General features: G+C 34.3%; 1 protein-coding gene across 1 annotated transcript in view; it reads right to left on the reverse strand.

Annotated features, from left to right (window-relative positions):
- The window catches only part of Dmd (dystrophin), a 2,373,110-nt gene that overhangs the window by 1,474,282 nt on the left and 878,958 nt on the right, over window positions 1-19,870 (reverse strand). Inside the window, exon 18 of the mRNA XM_017795501.2 lies at window positions 1,363-1,486. Coding sequence (XP_017650990.1) covers window positions 1,363-1,486 — 124 coding nt within the window. The remainder of the gene's footprint in view (window positions 1-1,362; window positions 1,487-19,870) is intronic.

Raw genomic sequence — 19,870 nt, forward strand, 5'->3', positions numbered from 1 at the left:
GTGATATATTTTGTCATTCATTCATTGAATGCTAATGCATACACTTGCAGATGACATCCTTATGAGTAAAAGAATTTCACATTTATTCTCCAGAACCTGTTCCTTATATTTAGTATAGATGTAGAAATTCTCTTAAAAAAAATGCTTTCCACATTGGAATTAGAGCTTGTATGTGAGGTAATATTCTGTTTGCAATCTCGTGATATATTTTGTCATTCATTCATTGAATGCTAATGCATACACTTGCAGATGACATCCTTATGAGTAAAAGAATTTCACATTTATTCTCCAGAACCTGTTCCTTATATTTAGTATAGATGTAGAAATTCTCTTAAAAAAAATGCTTTCTTTCCAGGGCTTGAGAGTGGGCTCCGCAGTTAATAGTACTAGCTGCTCTTGCAGAGGACCCAGTTTCGGTTCCCAGAACCCATATGGCGCCTAATGACTGTTCGTAAGCCCAGCTTCAGGGGATCCAATGCTCTCTTCCGTTCTCTGCAGCCATTGCACAACATGAGTGCACTTACATACATGCAGGCAATACACTCATACACACACACACATACACACACAAAACAAATCCCTCTCACTCTCTCGCTATCATCTATCATCTATCTAGCTAGTTAGCTAGCTATCATCTATCTATCTATCTATCTGTCGATCCATCTACCTATCTAAAGTGCTTTCAAATAAATATATACCAAAAATGAATGTTTTGCAATTGTAAGGTTGAAAAACAAATGCCCAGATAATTTCCCAGCAGATGAAGCAGCTCTTATTAAGTCAATTAAAAATTCCTGTTGTGAAGGTCAAAAATATACTATCCCAGGAGGTAATAGAACACTGTACCAAACTACCTGTCACCAAAAACAAACACTGAAGGAGGGAGGGCATCTTTTATTTAAGCTAATGTAATAAATAAAAATCTATGAAATATGAATATTTTAATTCATGACAGGTATTAATGCCTTTAAAGTATAACATAATGCTCCCACAAAAACAGGTTTCTCTCTATTACATTCTCCAATTTATTATGTACTCTTCTATTCTACACACTTCCTAAGTTCCAGAACAGTCTATGAAGAGAAGCAAATCTGAATACATTTTATAAAGCTTTTCATTTACAACTAAATATTGCATAAGTTAAATAACTTACATGGAAAGCCATACTGCTCGTAGCAGAATCTGAAAGGATTTTTCTAGGCTAATTTTTATTTTAATTGGTATACAAATTTTTTATACATTAAACAGCATTTTACTGTATTGCTTTAATTGCAATGATTGCAAAATGTAGATATTAGAAAAAAAAAAGAATTTGTGAGCAGTACAAAATAGAAAAAGCATAAAGCTTAATTCAGAACATACATTGACTTTTTCTTTAATGTCTGAGAAGTTGCCTTCTTTCCGATAGATTGCAAATTCAGGACTTTGTAGCACAGCTTCTGAGCGAGTAATCCAACTGTGAAGTTCTGTTATATCGACATCCAACCTAAGAGAGCAGAGAATAAAGGTCATTATTTCTCTATTATCTCTTTCTTCTGTATGGAATGAAAAGCAATTTATTCACATTTATCATCCTCTTCCTAAACTGACAATCCTATTACTGTTAATAGCACCACTATTCACTATTTCCCTAGTTATACAGACTCAAACTTTGGAGTCTACTTTGATCTAGAATCTTATGATCATAGAGTTCATTTTACTCACCTCAATGCAGCAATTATCTGTACAGTACACCTTATAAACTATTACACAGATTCTGCTTGAATGTGTGTGCCCCTTAAAAAATTAGTACCTTTCCAAATGTGAACCATAAGTCTGGTACTCACATTCTCTTGTAGTATCCATACAATTTCTCTGGAGTTAGCAATGCAATTTGTTATGGGAAACGAGACACAAAAAAGAGTAATCCAAGTAAGGGCTTGGTAGTCCTAATAACCTCAAATATCCTAGGAAAAAGTAATGTTTTAATATACCTGGGTAGGTGATGAAATTTATTTTTTTTTTCAACAGAATGACTCTCACCAAAATTTAGTAGCTAAAACAACAGTTATTTTTCATTTCTCATAGCTTGTCATTCTCTTAGCTTTGTCATAGGTTGCCATTTCAAACACGTATTTGGTTCACCTCAACTAATATTGACATGAGTCAATATTATGTACAGGTTGGCTATGTCATAATATGTACAATAATATGTACAGGTTGGCTATGGTCATTTTGTTACCTACCAAGTCCACTGAAACCTATGGTATTCCTAATAATATTTCTTTTTGTTCAGGATCAGAATTACATAAGAAATTACTTTGTTTATTTTAACTTTTCAAAATTATCTTTGGCTTAATGCAAATGTCTCTGCATGTAGGTTTTGACTTGCCAATGAATGAGAAAGATCAAAAATTCTAGGAAGCTAATGTTTCCTGATTATTAAGCAGGAAAATCTTAGGGATGGTCCCTAAACATAATGGATGCCTTGCCACTCAGTTGGACAATCATAAAATGTATTATAAATGGTATCTCAGAGGACTCAATAAGACTGAGCCCCAATAGCCTACCGTAATAACTTCATCACTGCTCAGGTATCAGCTTGTATTGGGTTCATACCTATCTTTGCGCTATGTCCTTATTTTGCAATCCCTGTGATCACTTTCCAAATAAACTACTTGACCTTCTGTCCTGCTTGCCAATGCTACTCAATGGAATGCACAAGGCAGTGATCAAGAGCCTTCAGTGAGCACACAAGCCTGCCATATTTGTTTTTTTTTTTCCAAATTGAGCTTGGACTCAACACATGTAGCATTTGAAAGATTTTCCAAAGTCCGAAGAACTCTGAACCACTCTAATTTTCCAACTGCCTCAGCAGAAATATGTTTTCTTCTTTACAAAAAAATGGCAAATATGCAAGAATTTCTTTTAAGTCCTATGTCCAAACATTTCACCTTACTTACAATGTACAGGACCATTCTCATTCTCTTACAAGATGGTTGACTCTCCAATATTTCTTTCTGAGTATTTTTATTTATTGGTTGATAATATCATACAATATATTTTAATCACATTCAGATCCCCTCTGCAATCTCAACTCCACCTCTATATCCCTCACCCTGATTTCATGTACTCTATTTTTTTTCTTTGTAAAAGGCTTATCAAGCCTAATTTGTATTTCCCAGTGCTCTTGGTTGTGGTCTATGCCTTGGAGGATGATCAACTTACCAGGCATCAGATCATTCTAAAGATCATTTTCTCTCTCTCCCAGCAGCTATCAATTACCCATAGATCTTCAAATGGGTCTGAGGTTTTTGACAACCTTCCCCATTTATGCTGGGGTTTTGTGGATCTTGGGCTTGCACAGGTTATGTGCATTCTCCTAACAGTGCTGTGGGTTCATATGTGCAACTGCTTGTTGTGTTTGGACAACCCGGTTTCATTGTGTTCATCTAAGACCTTTGGCTTTGGCTCTTACAATACATTCTCCCCCGTTTTTTGCAATGATCCCTGAACCTTGGAAGAAGAGGATGTGATGTAAGTGTTCCATTTAGGACTGATCACTCTGCACTCTTACTCTCTGCACATTGACTAGTCATGAGTCTTTTTGTTTGTCATCATCTACTGTAAGAAAAAGCTTCTCTTGTGAGAGTTTAGACATGTATTAATCTAAAGGTATAGCAATAAATCATTACAAATTGGTTTATTACCATGTCTATTTAGCAGAATTATAATAGTAAGTTCTCCTCTGAGGCCTAGAACCTGTCTATCCATAGATTATTGCCCCTGATAACAGGCCAGGTCCGGGCTCCATCCAGTAGGTGGTTGGTTACTCTTATAACATTGTGCCAATATTTCACCATTAGGCATATCTTGTCAGGTCAATCATTACTGTAGTTTGCAGGGTTCCTAGCTGGGTAATGTTGATGATTACTTTTGTCTCCACTAGCATGCATAGCACTTTTCAACACTACCAAAGCTAGCCACTAACTATATGGCTTTAAGGTCTGTACCAGCTTTATTTCACACCGTTTGTTCTAAAATTCATATGTGAAGTGTTTTAACCAATAAGATCGTACTGTTAAGTTCTGGCAGGTAACCAGAAACAATATCAGTAGACAGTATTGTTTGTGGGCATAAGCCCCTCCTATTAATCAACTCCAAAGGAGGGAGATACCTAAATTTCACCCACGTTTTCATTTTGGATGTTATTCTCTGATTTTACAATCATCTGGATCCTAGTTTTCCATTATCAATGACAAATTTAAAAGCACTCTACAGGAGCATTTTATAAGAAAATTTCAACATGATTCATTGACTCCATTTTTGACTCTCTTGTGATCTTCATAGCATCCCCCCCTTCCTTTTTGTCTGTGTTCTCTAAACAAAAGTTTTTTTTTTTTTTTTTTTAAAGTTTACCAGCTGTGGTGGTGCATGCCTTTAATCCCAGCACTCTGGAGGCACAGGCAGGCAGATCTCTGTGAGTTCAATGTCAGCCTGGTCTACAAAGCAAGTTCCAGGCCAGCTGGGGATACAGAGAAACCCTGTCTCAAAAAAACAAAATAAAATGTTTTCCAGTTTACTTAATAGGTTTTCCTACTTCCTAGCCACTCTATTTTCTCATGGTTTCTTGTGTTTCTTAATAACAGTGGGAAGTCAATAGAGAACTCAATTTTTTTGTAAGACCATTTAGTGCCGTTGACAATACCATTCATTTTGAAATTGTCCTTCCATTGCCTTCACGACACCACTCTAATCTGTTTTCTATTTCTTTTTTAAATTTTTAAAATATATTTATTTTTATTTTATGTGTATGAGTGTTCTGCCTACAGGTATCTAAGTACACCGTATCATGCAGTTCCTGTGGAGGACAGAAGAGGGCGTCAAATCCCTTGGAACTGGAGTTATGGACAGTTGTTAGCGGCCATGTGGGTGCTGTGGATCAAACCCTGGTCCTCTGCAAGAGCAGTCAGTGCTGTTATCCACTGAGCCATCTCCCCAGCCTTGTCTTCTATTTCTTTAATCACTTTTTTGTCAGTTTTCTGAATCTGATTATTTATTTTAGCTCAAACCCAAATTCACTACTAATCATCTTCTGTGCTACTATATAATTCTCTTTTGGAAACAATTTTATTGTACTCTTGACTTGAATTTAAAGATCTATATCAATGATTCTGATACATACATATCTCAAATTTCTTCAGTGAGCTACAGCTATTCACAGCTTACCCAATGTCAAGAGTTAATGTTTGATATTCTTTCCAAAACTAGTAATCTACTAGCATTTCTGTCACTCAGCTATGCCTATTCATGAGTCCTGTAAATTTATTTTCTTTTTTTCTGAACCTTCCATATAATCCCCTGTATGTATTTAAAGATATTTTGATATAACTAGTTCCTAAGGGCAGACTCCTTGTGAATGACACTTGTGCTCAACAGATTTTATTCTCTTAATCCTTTATCGCAAGTAAGAACCAACCAGAAAAGCCAGAAGGAATCATTTATGAACCTGAAAACATACTCCTACCAGACCCTACATATATGGGCATCTTGAACTTAGATTTGAAAAAATCCAGAGCAGGGGAATCAAATTTCAGCTGGATATGTTTACATCATGTTTGAATCAAGTTAATTTGCTTATGTGCTGCTTAATTTATAGAAATTTCTTATAGTTGCCTAAAGAAATTAAGATATTCTCTTACTTCTCACATTTAATCTAGTGCAAAGTTGAATTCATTGCACATTATACAGCCATGATATCCAATTCTTATGATGTCCACAGCCAGCATTTAACTTATGTTCCTGTGACTAAACTACTGAAATCGTTCCTCAGATTGCCTCTAGACAAACTTTCTGAAACTCTACAACTTAAACTATTCACTTCTAGTAAAATCATTATTAACAATCTGATTTTGTTATGCTCATGCATAAAAAGCCATGCAATGGCTTTGCAATTCATCATAGGATAGAGATGTAGAGTTTAATGACATTCTGAGTGATCTAATATTGAAGAACCTGTTAACTTTATGCTGTTTGCATTTTATTCAAGACATGTCTCCCTTCAACCATCTTCAGAAATTCTGAACTTTACTTCAGTCTTGCCCTCTATGCGCTATAAAGGTGTAAAATTCCTCCCTGAATATTATCCAGCTATCCGTTGGGAGGCTTTTATTCTGAAAATATGACTTTTTAGCATAATCCATTTTTTTTTCTTCAAAGCTAGCCATTTTTCTTGAAATCAATTTGAACAAATTACTCAAAAAATACTTTTACTCAAGTCCATGAAACTAAATATGCACCAATCAGTATAAAATCCACCCTTCAGGCTTCATTTTTCTAGTCTTACTCCCTATTGCCTTAGACTGTCTAGTGAAAATATTTCCCACTTCCATGTACAGGTTCATGAAATTTTAAATCAATTCAAGACTATAGGTTGGCTAATAGATATTCCAGGGATTTTCAAGAAAGTTTTCTATTTGACAAAATTTTACATTCCTTTTTTTGTTCAAGTTGCAGTAATGTCCTAACAAAACCTCCAACCATTGCATGAAGAAGCAAAAAAAATAAAATAAAATAAAATAAAATAAAATCAAAAATAAAGTTCTTTACTAAAACTTGAAGTAAATGATTTTCATACAAAAGAAACTTGGGAATAGTTTTACACATGTAGTTTTTTGAAATGGGAAATTGTATGTTTCAGATATCTCTAATTTTTCAGTCAGAAAATATAAATTCCATTCTTACTATGTCTTACACATGGCAAAAACCTCCTAAGTAACAGATTGGAATGTGTCTGCCCACATTACAAAGGAATTTGCGTCATTGAAATATATATTTGACTGAATAAAATATTTCAGACACAAAACTGAGAACTGAGGCTCAATTCACTCAGGGATTTTTAATAATAATAATAATAATAATAATAATAATAATAATAATAATCCACCTTTTCAGCTTCTGAAATAGGGACTGTGCCAAGTAAATTGGTTATCCATATACAAAGAAGGCTTTGTGGAGTAAACACCATGGAAACTGGCTGCTTGCTGCGCTGGGAAGATTTTAAGGGAGGCCTGGACACCAGCTTGCATGGAAGTCTAATAATTCAGATCAATTCAACAACAGAATGAGCAATTATACCGTTTAAATTTTTCTAATTCAATTTTACTTTTTTACTTGACTTTTTATAAGATTATAAGGAACTACATCAGATGCTTGAGCATCTCTGTCATATAAGTATGCAATATATGATTAATATTTTAAAATAATTTCATTTAACTTATTTACATTCATTTATTTCTATGTGTGAGCATGCATATGCCACGTGCTAAGTGTGGAATTCAGAGGTCAATTTGTACAACTTGTGGGAGTAGTTTCTCCGTTTCTATCATGTAGGTTCTAGGGATTGAACTCAAGTCCCCAGGAGGGGCAACAATTGTCCTTACCCACTATGCCATCTGGTTTGTCCCTTATTTACATAGTTTCAAAACAGATTGCTGATATTTCTACGGCAATTTTAAGTGGAGGTTTTACCTAGGAAAATTATCTATTCAGAGGCACATGCATTAATATATTACATTTCCTTTCTCTGATGGAATGAATCAAACTATACATATAAACATGCATGAATGTCAGTATAAATAAATTTGTACTCCTCCCAACTGTACTTGTCTTTCATCCTTGTGACATCTCGAGTCTGAAAGAAATAAGTGGAGCTCTTCCCAATCTAATTTTATTTTATATTTTTTCTACTGCTTCTCTTTGGAATTACTGCTTCAACTATTTCTCTTATTTTCTTTTCATATATTTTCTATTTTTTATCATGTTAACTTTACCATCAACTCTAATTTGCATGATATACAATAATGGTTTTAAAATTAACCAAACTTTAATAGATTATATTTTATTATCTCCAAGACTGAATATAATCATTATCATTGTTGTTGTTAACGCTGTGGTTGCTTATATGTTATCATAAAATTGCTCTGCTTTATAGTGATTTTTTTCTTCATTGCTTTCTAAAATGGTCTCTGTACGAATGTTATTCAGCTAGCCTACATTCTACTACTGAACATTCAACACCATTGCTCACAGTTCTGAGAATTAACTGTCAGCTTCCAGCATTGTTTACTCTCTACCACAGCAGCAATAGACCTTCCCAGCTCTTTACTTCAGTAGTGAGGATGGAAGAGTGAAGGGGAGGCAGAAGCAGTGTTTGAAAGGGCTGCCCATGTATTCTCTCTGGGTGCCAATGGCCTACATTCAGTGCTTAGGCTCAGTGACATTTCTACTGCACAAAGAACACAGTCCTTTTCTTGGAGCCTACTCAGTTCCTGTTTTTTTTATAAGTAGCAATTGAACATTTATTTAATTCATTATCAATTTAGCAGCTATTGCTTGACTCTTTACTGTGTTTTTTCATGTAGGTATCAGGCTTCAGATAAGCATGTTGAGATGCACAGTAAATTAACAGGCTCCTGATTTAAATGTACACATGTGCATAAATTACTTGCTATATAATCTTCCCAGCACATCATTGGGGACATTATTTGTCACACTTTATTCTGAAACTGAGTAATCTCCAGCTAAAGGTAGCTTTGCTTCCTAAAATTTCTAAAGGAAAATGCTGAGTAATTATTTTCAGTATCCATATTAAATATTGAATTCGGTGCATGCATTTTTATTTCCATATAAAATTATTTATTTTTACTAATTTGCTGAGTAAATTTTCAGTATCCATATTAAATATTGAATTCGGTGCATGCATTTTTATTTCCATATAAAATTATTTATTTTTACTAATTCTTTTTCTCTGCTCTCAAGTCTCAGGAAACTTTTGTTAATGAGCTGATATATGGTAAGTTGTTGCCAATGGGCCTGTACACCCTCAGATTCAACATATTGCTTATGACTTTCTTGCTCTCCTACATTTAATGTGTTTCTAGTTGACATCACAGATTGTATTCCTTTATTTGAGTCAAACTTCACACAACTTAAACCGTTCTTTGTCCAACATGAAAATAATGTCTTCTTATTTTCAGTTCTCAAGACTTTCTCCTCTATAAATACTGGTGAAATTCTGACCTTCATTTTTCAAGTATATCTTAACATCTTTATTATTTACAGTTATCAATGAAGAGACAATTTTCCCTAATTTAAAAATGCACACATTACAAACTCTAAAAACTGAAATTTGTAAAGTACCACATCAGAGGGTAAACATATTTTGAATTTGTATTTATTTGGAAAAAAGTTCATTTATAGTCGAGATTTGAAATTCAAAAAGACATTCTTTTTGTTTGGAAGATTACAACAGCTGAGTCTTAGCCAGGTGAATTTTCCAGAAGCATAATGCAAATGAGGTCAACGACACCCCTATGGCCAATATTTGGAGATATCTGTTTAAGCATTTAAAATGAATTAACAGAAAAACACAGAAAAAAAAGTGTGAAGAACTAAAGGAATATTTATGGGTGTTTTTTTTTTTTAATTTAGAAAGTTGTACATTTTGGCTTGTAAATAGTATAACAACGTGCAGATGCTGTTCTCTGTGGTAAAAGTGCTAATTATATCAGAGAAGACTCTTGGTGAGCACTGACTGTGTTCTGTTTCCATTTTCTGTGTATTGAATGTGATGTAGCATATTAAACTGAGATGACACATTTATAGAAACTTTCGCTCAATCACTTTGAATTTATCATTTGTAACTTATCATTCCCAGATGTGTAAATGTTGAAAGTAGAAATCCTCCAAGCTCACAGACTTAACTGATGTGCTTACCAATCTAGGTTTGTGATTGGCCTTTTTATGCATTTAACATTCTTTTCACATAGAATTTTATAAAAACTTATGATCCTCATCCTTAGAAGCTTAAAAAGTAAAGTGCTGATGCTTATGAAATAAGTTAACGCTTGTACTGCCTCAGAGCTGCAGGTCTTATCCAGGGATTTTCTCAAGCAAAATTTCAAATCACATTTTAATAAAATAAAATAATGTTTAATATTAATGCATATAGAATTATATTTTATTAGGGTTTGCATATGGAATGAGCAATTTTGGATGTCAAATTTTAAATATTTTACTAGCTACACTTTCTATAATTACAATTTATCCTCACAGTTTTAGAAAGTGAGATGTTTTACTTCCATATTGGCACATAGGTGCTCTACTTACTGCAGACTACCTGAGGAATTCTTATCTTCAAAGACCCCTTCAAGTCATAAGTCTTCTTTGGAAGTTTTCTTATCAAAATTTCCATGCTCTTTCTTATTCAATTTTTAATCAGGGGAAATGCAAGTTCCTCTCTGTGATACTTCTATGATATTTGGTTTTAAAAATAGAGTAAATGAGACACAAATTAAATGTCGATCAGAGAGATCTCAAAATGTCAAATTTAGCTTGGCAAGGACTTTATTAACGCTGAAAAATAGTTTTAGACCTTTGAGATGTGCTGAGCACAGGCTAATTGTCATATTTTTATACACATAAAGAGGCGAGACCCTATGTAATCTCTTAATCAGCATGAAAAAATAGCCAACATTTAGGAAATAACACTCACCACCAATCAATGTAGTATAGATGTGTGTATGTACAAGTGTGCGTGTCGGGGGGGTATGGGTGTTTGTGTGTGCCTGTGCGTGTGTGTGCGAGCCTGTGCTTTCCTTAGTGGAAAGGGAAGAAAGCACTAAAAAATTATTTCAAATATTTTAGGTATATATTTTGGCAAATGTGTATTTAAATACGTTATAAAGTTAAAGTACATATGGTACATTGGGAAATAAGGCAAAGTTGGTTCAGTCCTTTCTTATTACATTTATACTGCATTTGTGTGAAAATTATTTAACTTCTCTGATCTTTACTTCTGCCTCAAAAAGGTCAAAACATAGGGGTCAGAGAGATGGTTCAACTGGTAAAGGCACTTGCCATATCATCCTGGCAATCTCAGATTGATCCTTAGTTCTCCCATAAATGCAGAAAGAAAAAAATCATTTCCACAAAGCTGTTCTGTGACTTCCACATGTGCACCATGAAATGTGTACACCCACACTCACACATCTATACCATACACTAACATACTTGAAAATTATTGTTATAATAATTTTAAAATAAAAATAAAACCTACAATAAAATTTTTCTTATCATAAAACAAACATCTACTTTAAAATATTAATATAAATAAGTTTATTTACAATTAAGGAGGTTTTGATGCAAGATGCAAAACTGAAATCAGCTTTGCTTATATTGTGACTTTAGTATTCTAAATACATTAATCTACTCATCCAGCAACATTAACATTTATATCAAGAAACCTTTTCTTTATGTTTGTATGACCTTTCACATATTTTTAGTTTTATATGTATAAACTTAAGCACATTCTTCATAAAATGATATGTTTCTGTTCACTGAAAGTTAACGATGCCAGATTGCACTCAAATGCATCTTTTATAAGATACTAATTGTCTATGACTGTGTAGTTTACCTTGTTCTAAAATATGTCTTTTACTGTGTCCTTAGAAGTCTTAAGTCTAGTCCAAACCTAAAATACTGTAAATAAAATTGTCTGTTCTCTGCTTTGTCAATTATGGCACACCAAACTACGTATGATTAATTCATTTTGTTATATATACTCTTCTATACATTATCAGTGATTTAATATTTTAACCCATTAAATATAAAATCCACCATGAATTATCTGGCATTGACCGTAATAGTTATATCTGTAGGTGCACTCATCGCACTAAATGGAATCAGATTTCTGCTAAAATATTGCTTCTCTGAACAAAGTAAAACATCATCAAAACATTTCGTTATCTAGTAAATACAAATGTCTTTAAAATAATCTTTCTATTTAGTTTTAATATCCAATCTAAATCATTTAAAATCTCATTGAAATGTCTACTAATGTGTGATATGATTGCAAAATGACATTTTTACATCTTTTCATAAAATATGTGTGGAAACTATCCTAAAATTCAAAACTAAAGAAATCCCCTAAATTTCAAGATGTCACAATCAGCTGTAACAGAAGGATTAGTTATAATGCCAAGAAATATACAAGCATATTTTTAAAATGCTGTGACCAAGATGTTTGAAAAGAAAATGTTCCTAAGCCACAGATGCTTCAGGACTATTTTTCATCTTCCATAAATTGAAAGTCCCTTTGAAACAGCTGTGTGCAAGAAAATCATCCTAACATGGGTTAACAGAAATATGCTCTTAAGTGATAGATGAAATCCTGTCATAGTAATAAATCTAGGATCATGTGATGTAATATTCTCAGGTTAAACCTACTAAGCCATTTATTCTAAAATCAAATAAAAAGTTTATTTGTAATGAAACCAGAAAGAAAAGCTGGAAATGTCCTTGTGAAAAGAGATGAATCACTAGAGGGCGCACATTCACTTTCAAAGTCTGTCTACTCTTCAATTTAGCTTCTCTTTCATTTTCTTATCTGCATAACAGTAACATGGTGACTAATGGATTTTTCATGTGAGGGTTCTTACACAGAAACATAAAATATCCAAAGATGAAGATAAAATTGTATACAAAGAACCTGTTAGTAAGACACTGAGATGTAGTGCTAACATGATTTCAGCCATTTCAGCAAATAAAAACATTTTAAAGTCATAATATATAGAATCCCTTCAGAAAATGTCCATGTATTCTACACATATTTTCATATAGACAAAAATATTTTAATTCAAATAGTATAGTGCTTTCCCCTAAGTCATTGATTTTACATGATCTTTGGACCTAATAAAATAAATGGATTCTCCTGCTCCTTAAGTCTCTTTCTAGTTATTTCCATGTATCATTTAGATTAAGTCTTTTCACTGTTAAATGTAAATTAAATGAAGTTAAAGGAGAAAAAATGCAAGCTCAACACGTAAACCATGTCCCATGCTTTCATGAAGAAAAGAATTTGCTCTCACATGAAAACTTGTGTGATATGAATTCTCACATGAAATCTTGTATGCTATTCATTATATATATATTCAGCATAAATATATATTCAACTACGTATATTCTTTCTAAGCTGGGTTTCTTGCTGAAGTCTTGGCTGTAAGATAGCCCTTTGTGAGTTCTCACTTTTACATGTGTGAGCGTGATTATATTTATGTTTCTGTTAAAGACTGATAAGGTAAAAGTCATTGAAATGACAAAAAAATCATTGAACACAGCTACAGTAAAGACAAAACAAAAAAATAATCACAGTGAAATAATCTCATGTATTGTACCCTTTAGTGCAAGACTGGAAAAACATGGCCTCACACTTCTTTCTGTAAATAAAATTTCATTGGAACACATCCGTGTTCATCATTTACATATATTTTTGGTGACTTTCTAGCTATGACAACCGAATTAAGCAGTTATAAAAGGAAAGAATGTGGCATGCACACAAACTTGAAAATATTTATTCTCAGGCCTTCAGATCAAAAGGAATAACAACTGCTTTCCTGCTTTGTGCAATGATGCTGAAATAACCTCTCTGTCTGCTTTTTCCTCCAGACTACACTTTATTTGTTGTTTGGCAGAGAAACATAGGGTGGATGTGTAAATGGGAGTGAGAAGTCAATTAGCAGTAGTGGCTTCTCTCCCTCCACATAGGGTCCCAGGGATTCTAGACATTGTATTAATAAAATGGAGTGAAAATGAAGTGAGGTGATTATGTAAAATCAATGACCTAAGGGAAGAACTACTTGATTACAAAGTCAAGAATTCAGATCGTCAAGACTTGCAGCAAACATCTTTACCTACTGAACCATCTTCCTGACTTCCCTGTTCTATAAGTGGGGTCTAAGTGCTATGATTCACAGTAGCCATACACTACTGCTTTCTCTCAAAAATATCTATTGGCTCCCAATGATGAGGGGATTAAGATCTACACCCTTTAATCTTGCACATTTCATCCTTTCTTTTCCAGAAACCCAGTCTGTTAAAATATCATCTACTTTCTTCTTTATTTCTTTAAAGACACTTCCATAGTAAGTACACAAAACTACCTAAAACCCTATGTACGTTTTGTCTCCTTTATTTGCATTCCCATTTTCTATTACCTTGAGTCCAAATCTTCCCTATGCTTTAATTGTGTACTCGGAATTAGTTTCCCAAATGAGCCTTCTATGTCTAATTGTCCAGCAGGAAGTGAGCTTTTTTGCCTTGGAACATTTTTTTTTTTTTTACAATTTAGAAATACTTATCCTTTCACTAGTAGGTTTACTCTAGAACACAAGTTTCCCAATGGAATACTTAATCATGATTTACCGTCATACCATGGGCATCTGTTAGATCTTAGTTGAATGAATATTGAATTTAGCATGAAAGCCAATATTGCTGTCACTTCCCTCCTGAAATTGTGTGACTCATACTGACTACACGAGTATTTTTAAAAAAGCACCACATAGTGGATGTGCCTTAGACCCTATGGGAGGCAATTTAAACTTTAAACACTCTCAGTGTGAAACCTCACTGAGTTTAAAGGATTTCAACATGCTTTTAAGTTGTGGGTCTTTTAAGTCTAAAAAACTTCTAGTGAGAGTTCAGAAACTATCTAGTGTAATGTTGAAAGCTGTTTAAATCTGACATGTTCTTACTGCCACACTGCTACTTCCCCAGCAATATGTCCTGTTTCAATCCATCTGATTTTTAAAAATTATTTATTTAATAACCAAAAAATTAGAAGCAGAACTTCATTGCAATAGCATTGACATATTCAATAACAATTTCCAGAGCTAAGATACATCTGTTTCAAAATTGGCTGTAAATTTTTAGGTTTACAGTTGAATTAATACAGTTATACAGTTATACAATATTGTACTCAGTATAAACCCTATAAGGCATAAAATTATATGAGGTTTTAACCTTTAAAAAAGATCTCCATTTCATTATTAAAATACAGTTTCATACAGAAAAATTCATTTTTTTGCAATTGATACTAAGATGTTTGCACATGTTTTTCTAATCTCTACATATCGGATTATCACTAGTCACAGTTGGTTATTTTCTGAGCTCCTTGGCATCTAAGCATGGATATAAAGTCATCAGGTAGATTTCAAAGGTAATGTTTGTCACATCTACTAATTATTAAGGGGCAATTTTTTTTGTATAACTGTATTAATTCAGCTGTGAACCTAAAAATTTACAGCCACTTTTGAAAGAGATGTATCCTTGCTCTGGAATGTGTTACTGAATATGTTAAAGCTGTAATGAAATGCTTCTTCTAATCATGTGGTTATTAAATTTAAAAAATTAAAATAAATCCATCTGATTTTTTAATGAGCATCTCTATGAACTTTAGTTCAAAATAAGATAAATCTCACTGTTTTACAATGCCAGTGGTTAGTTCTTGCTTCCATCATAAAATTATAGTTGCAGAGACATAAGCAACAAACTTTCTCATATCTCTGTAGCCTAAATTCCAAGATCAGTGCACTAACAGAATCAACTTCTGTTAAGGGGCCTCTTCCTGTGTGTAGACTTGTAGATGACCTTCTTGCAAGGACACTCTCTGATTTTTTTTTTAATATAAATGTTCTCGTGTTTTCATGATGGCCCCATTCTTATGATGTCATCTACCTTTATCTAATGAATCCATTTTGGATCGTTCAGCTTTTGGGCTTTGAGTACATAAGTCACCGTACACTGTTCCTCTGTCTCAGATATTAACAGGTTCCCAATGTTGCAGTGGCTTTTAGTTGCTTCTCTGTTTCTTGCATTGTTTCTACTTTCTACCACATGCTTCGGTAATACGAAGTATTAAGGCCTCTCTTTTTGAAAATCATAGTACTTTCTGCTTTTGCAAACAAAAATATTAGAAAATTCTACCAAATATCTACCGAACAACTCATGAATATTTACTGAATATCCAGTATGTGCTGACTTTAGCGAGAAATAAAATGTTTCTTTCCTTCTCTCAAGAAGGCTACAAGAAACACAGATATGTACAAATCAAAGTCATTATAATACAATGTGGTAAGCACCTTAATGAAAATATTTTTTAATATCTCTGAGAAATGCCTGGGAAGTTGTAGATATACAAGGCAGTTAATTTGGAAGTGATGCATGTGGGAGTAAGAAAACAACAAATACATAAAGAAATGTTAGAGAAAAACAACAGTAGCTTCAGAGGATGCAGAACATAAAGAGATCAAAGAGTAATTAGTTAAAGCTGAAGTTTAAGGTAGTTCCACTAAAAAAGCAGTTTGTGCCAGTCTGTGAATTGTGTTTAGTACTCTGTGAGAGAATAAGAATTTCACCAGAGAATTAATCAATTAAGTCACCAAGCCATTTTAACTGCCAGACTTCCGTGACTTAGGAAGTGGTGCAAGGATTTATATTCTTGTCTGTGCTCTTCAATTACTAACTGCTAATAAACAGTTGGTCGACTATTTTGCGTAGCACTGGTAACTAACCCTGGTCAGGGAATGTGGCTCAAGATTTAAGCAGCTGCAGATCATAAATGAATTTCAATGACGTATATTTCAGGAATTAGCAACAAAGGAATTGTCTAATTAAAATTGTCTTATAAGATATGCTTTTGCAATTTCCAAATAGCTTTCACATTTGACTTAATGAAAGACAGCTGGATTCTCATACCTGTTTCAGTTATCAATCTGTTACAATAGGTTATTTTTAAATATGTACTTAACAACCAGCTTTATGCAGATATATATCCAGAAGATTGTGAAGATAGAAACAGTAAAACTAGAGGCAGAGAAATCAGTTGAGAATTCCATGAAGAGAAAATTTTGGAAACCAAACTAGGGGAAAGACAGAGTTGAAAGGGTTAAATTTCAAAGAATGGAACAGATATACTTTGAAGGAATTTGTGGTTTGGCAGATACCATCTCCATTGTGAACTGCTGCACAGATTGTGTAGCAGCTTTGCTCCAACAAGTTCAGGTAGCACCAATCTTTGAGACTACAATGTGGTTAGCATCCTCTAGACTTGCACAATCCAAAACAACAGAATTATACTTGAGAGTCCTGTAAGATATTCCAATGTATAGAATAAATATGTGTATCAGGACAGGAGGTGAGCTAAAAATGTTCCTTCGCAAATTGTAAGATACAGGTAATTGAAAAAAAATATAAGTAATAAAACTCAGGATATGAAAATATCATAAGAAGAAAGTGAAATGAAAATTTTGAGTTGTTAAAACTGACCTTAAAAGGATAAGAAGTGGAGATTGGCAAGACATAGTCAGAAAACCAGGGAGAGAAAAGAAACAGGATGGAACATTGTCCCAGAACTAAGGGGAAGGAAATTTCAAGAAGGGAGTAATCATCACTGTCAAGCATAGTACAAAGGTCAAGAAGGATAAGAACTGAATAGTGACCTTTGAAGCTGGCAATTAAGGATCTCTCTGGTGACCTTGCTGAGAGCAGTTCCAGAATTTAATGTAGAGAATAAGCTGGGGAAGGAAAAACACTCTGGAAGGAAAGAAAGCATTAGAGCTTTTCTGATTAAGATGGGCTATGCAATCAACTATAGCTTCTCTTATATTTGAGTAACTAAATGTGATTATTTTCTCTTCCCTTATAAAACAAAACTCCATGCTGCAGCTCTAGGAATGTGTCCCTGATGGCGTGCATTCTAACAGAGTATGTATGTAGCCAGCTTCTGTAGCAAGCCCTCCAGGGCTAGACATACTATGTGATAGAATCAATTTCCTTTCTTCACCATTTATTTTTAAAAATCACTAGCTGACACATAATTGTTTATAAATACAACTATATTACACTGCTTCAATACATGTATATATTTGGTGATGATTACATCAGAGTAATCTACATATTGATCCCTTCAAACACGTCATTTCCTCATAGGAAAAACACCCCAAATTATATTTGCTATTTGTTTTGAAATACACAATGCATTAGTGCTTACTAAAGATACCCTGATGTTCAAATGGGGCTAGAGAAAAAATAGTGCATTCTTCAACTCTCACTAGTGAAGCCTCTTTATACAACAGAGTGTGATGCCTACCAAAGGCCACAACTGATCAACTTTTAAAGAGTAAGAGACTGCAGAGTGTGTGTCCCTGGATAGGACTCCTATATCAAACCTCTTTCACCCATGGTCAGGGACCATGTCGGAAGAGAGGGTGGAAAGATTTTAAGAACCAGGGGGTGAACCTAGGGAAGCAGAGGCTTTCAGGTCACTGGACGCTTACACATATGAACTTGAGGCAATGGTGGCCTTGAGCACAGTACCCATGCTAACTCAGACAAGGGCCCAGAGTGGAGTGAAGGAAATGGGTGGTGGGTCAGCCATAGTCTGGGGACTATTGGAGACTGATTACTACTGGGTGAGGGAGAGTGGACCTTACCAATGATCTCTAGATGGGCTGACTAGACTCTAGTGGATGAATTTGTACTGAAGGAAACCTGTGTGCAAAAGCTTCACTTGATAGGCCTTAACATGTATAGCAGAATACATGAGATCCAGTGGGAGGTGGGGCGGGGGAGCATGGAAGGAGGAAGGGGATCTAAATTTGATTAAGAACTGTTGTATGAAATAAACAAAAGCTCAATAATTTTTTTAGTAAAAATATGATACCCTGATCTGTAAGAAAATATTAGTATTATTTCCTCCTGCTGAATAATCCTTCAGGTGTCTAGCATACAGAGGACACCACAAGCCAATCATTAATAGAAGATAGACTCTGGTCCACTGAAGCTTTATATCTACTGGATTAAAGAGTCATTGAAATAGATGATAGTAATATTAAGCCGAACAGGTATTCCATGATGGGACAGTGGAATTACATAGCCTAGTCCCGAGTATCTGTTATGGGGAAAGAAAATTAGATATTAAGATAGAACAGAGCTGACCTTCCACCTACTGAACTGATTTTCACATTGTCTGTCCTTAACCAGAAGCACTACCATCACCTGAAACTTCTTAGAAATTCAAATTCCAGTTATCCCAGAAAGGGAGCAGAGGGTGAGGGACTATGAAAGGAGAGGTCAAGAGGTGAACAGGACAATGAACCTCATCCTGAACCACTTGAGTAGCCACTGAAGAGTTGAAAACTGCACAGTGCAATAAGAATAAATGTATTTTAAAACATTGTTTATTTGAATTATAGAGAAAACTATCACTTTTACTTTCTTTGGAAAATTGTGAACTTTTTTTAATGTTTTAAATGTTGTTAATGTGTGATTTCAGGTAAACCCAGCTAGTGCCAGAATAACTTAATTATAATAACAAGAAGAAAAATATCATATTTGGGTCAAGGATACTCTTGTTCAAAGTGAAAGCACACATTAAAACAAAACAGGCTATAAAAACAACAGCAAAAAGACAAAAAATATATTATAGTGCTCCACACTTGAACTATTGAATGACTGAAAAAAATAGACTGGTTGGATCAGGAAGATAGAGTATACAGAGCTCTCCAAGTACCCCTTTTTTTATGTCTTTATTGAATTTTTGAGACTATCATACAATATAATTTGATGGTATTTAGGTTCCTTCCCCTATGCCCAATTCCCCTTATTGTCACCCTGCCCAATTTAATGAATTCTATTATATATAATAAAGCCTATAAAGTCTGTTTTGTGTCTCCAAATGTCCTTCAGTGTGGGTCCATGCACTGCAGTCACTGTGGGTCTACCCACAAGAGTCCCACCCTTGAAAGAGACCCCTCTGCCCTTCCCAGCAGCCATTTATTGCCACAATTTCCTTAGGTGGGGTTGTCACTTCTTATCCACTTCCTTCCATGTGTGCTGGGAAGTGCTCTGATTTGAGCTTTCATGGGACTTTTGCGTGCTGTCACATTGCTGTTAGTTCACATGAGTAACAGGTCAGCTGAAAACTCTGTTTTCCTTGTGATCATCCACCATGTCTGGCTCTAACAATCTTCTGATCCCCCTTTCACAATGATCC

The sequence above is a fragment of the Nannospalax galili genome, unplaced genomic scaffold (assembly GCF_000622305.1).
Source record: "Nannospalax galili isolate Female #2095 unplaced genomic scaffold, S.galili_v1.0 scaffold7, whole genome shotgun sequence".
Taxonomy (NCBI): domain Eukaryota; kingdom Metazoa; phylum Chordata; class Mammalia; order Rodentia; family Spalacidae; genus Nannospalax; species Nannospalax galili.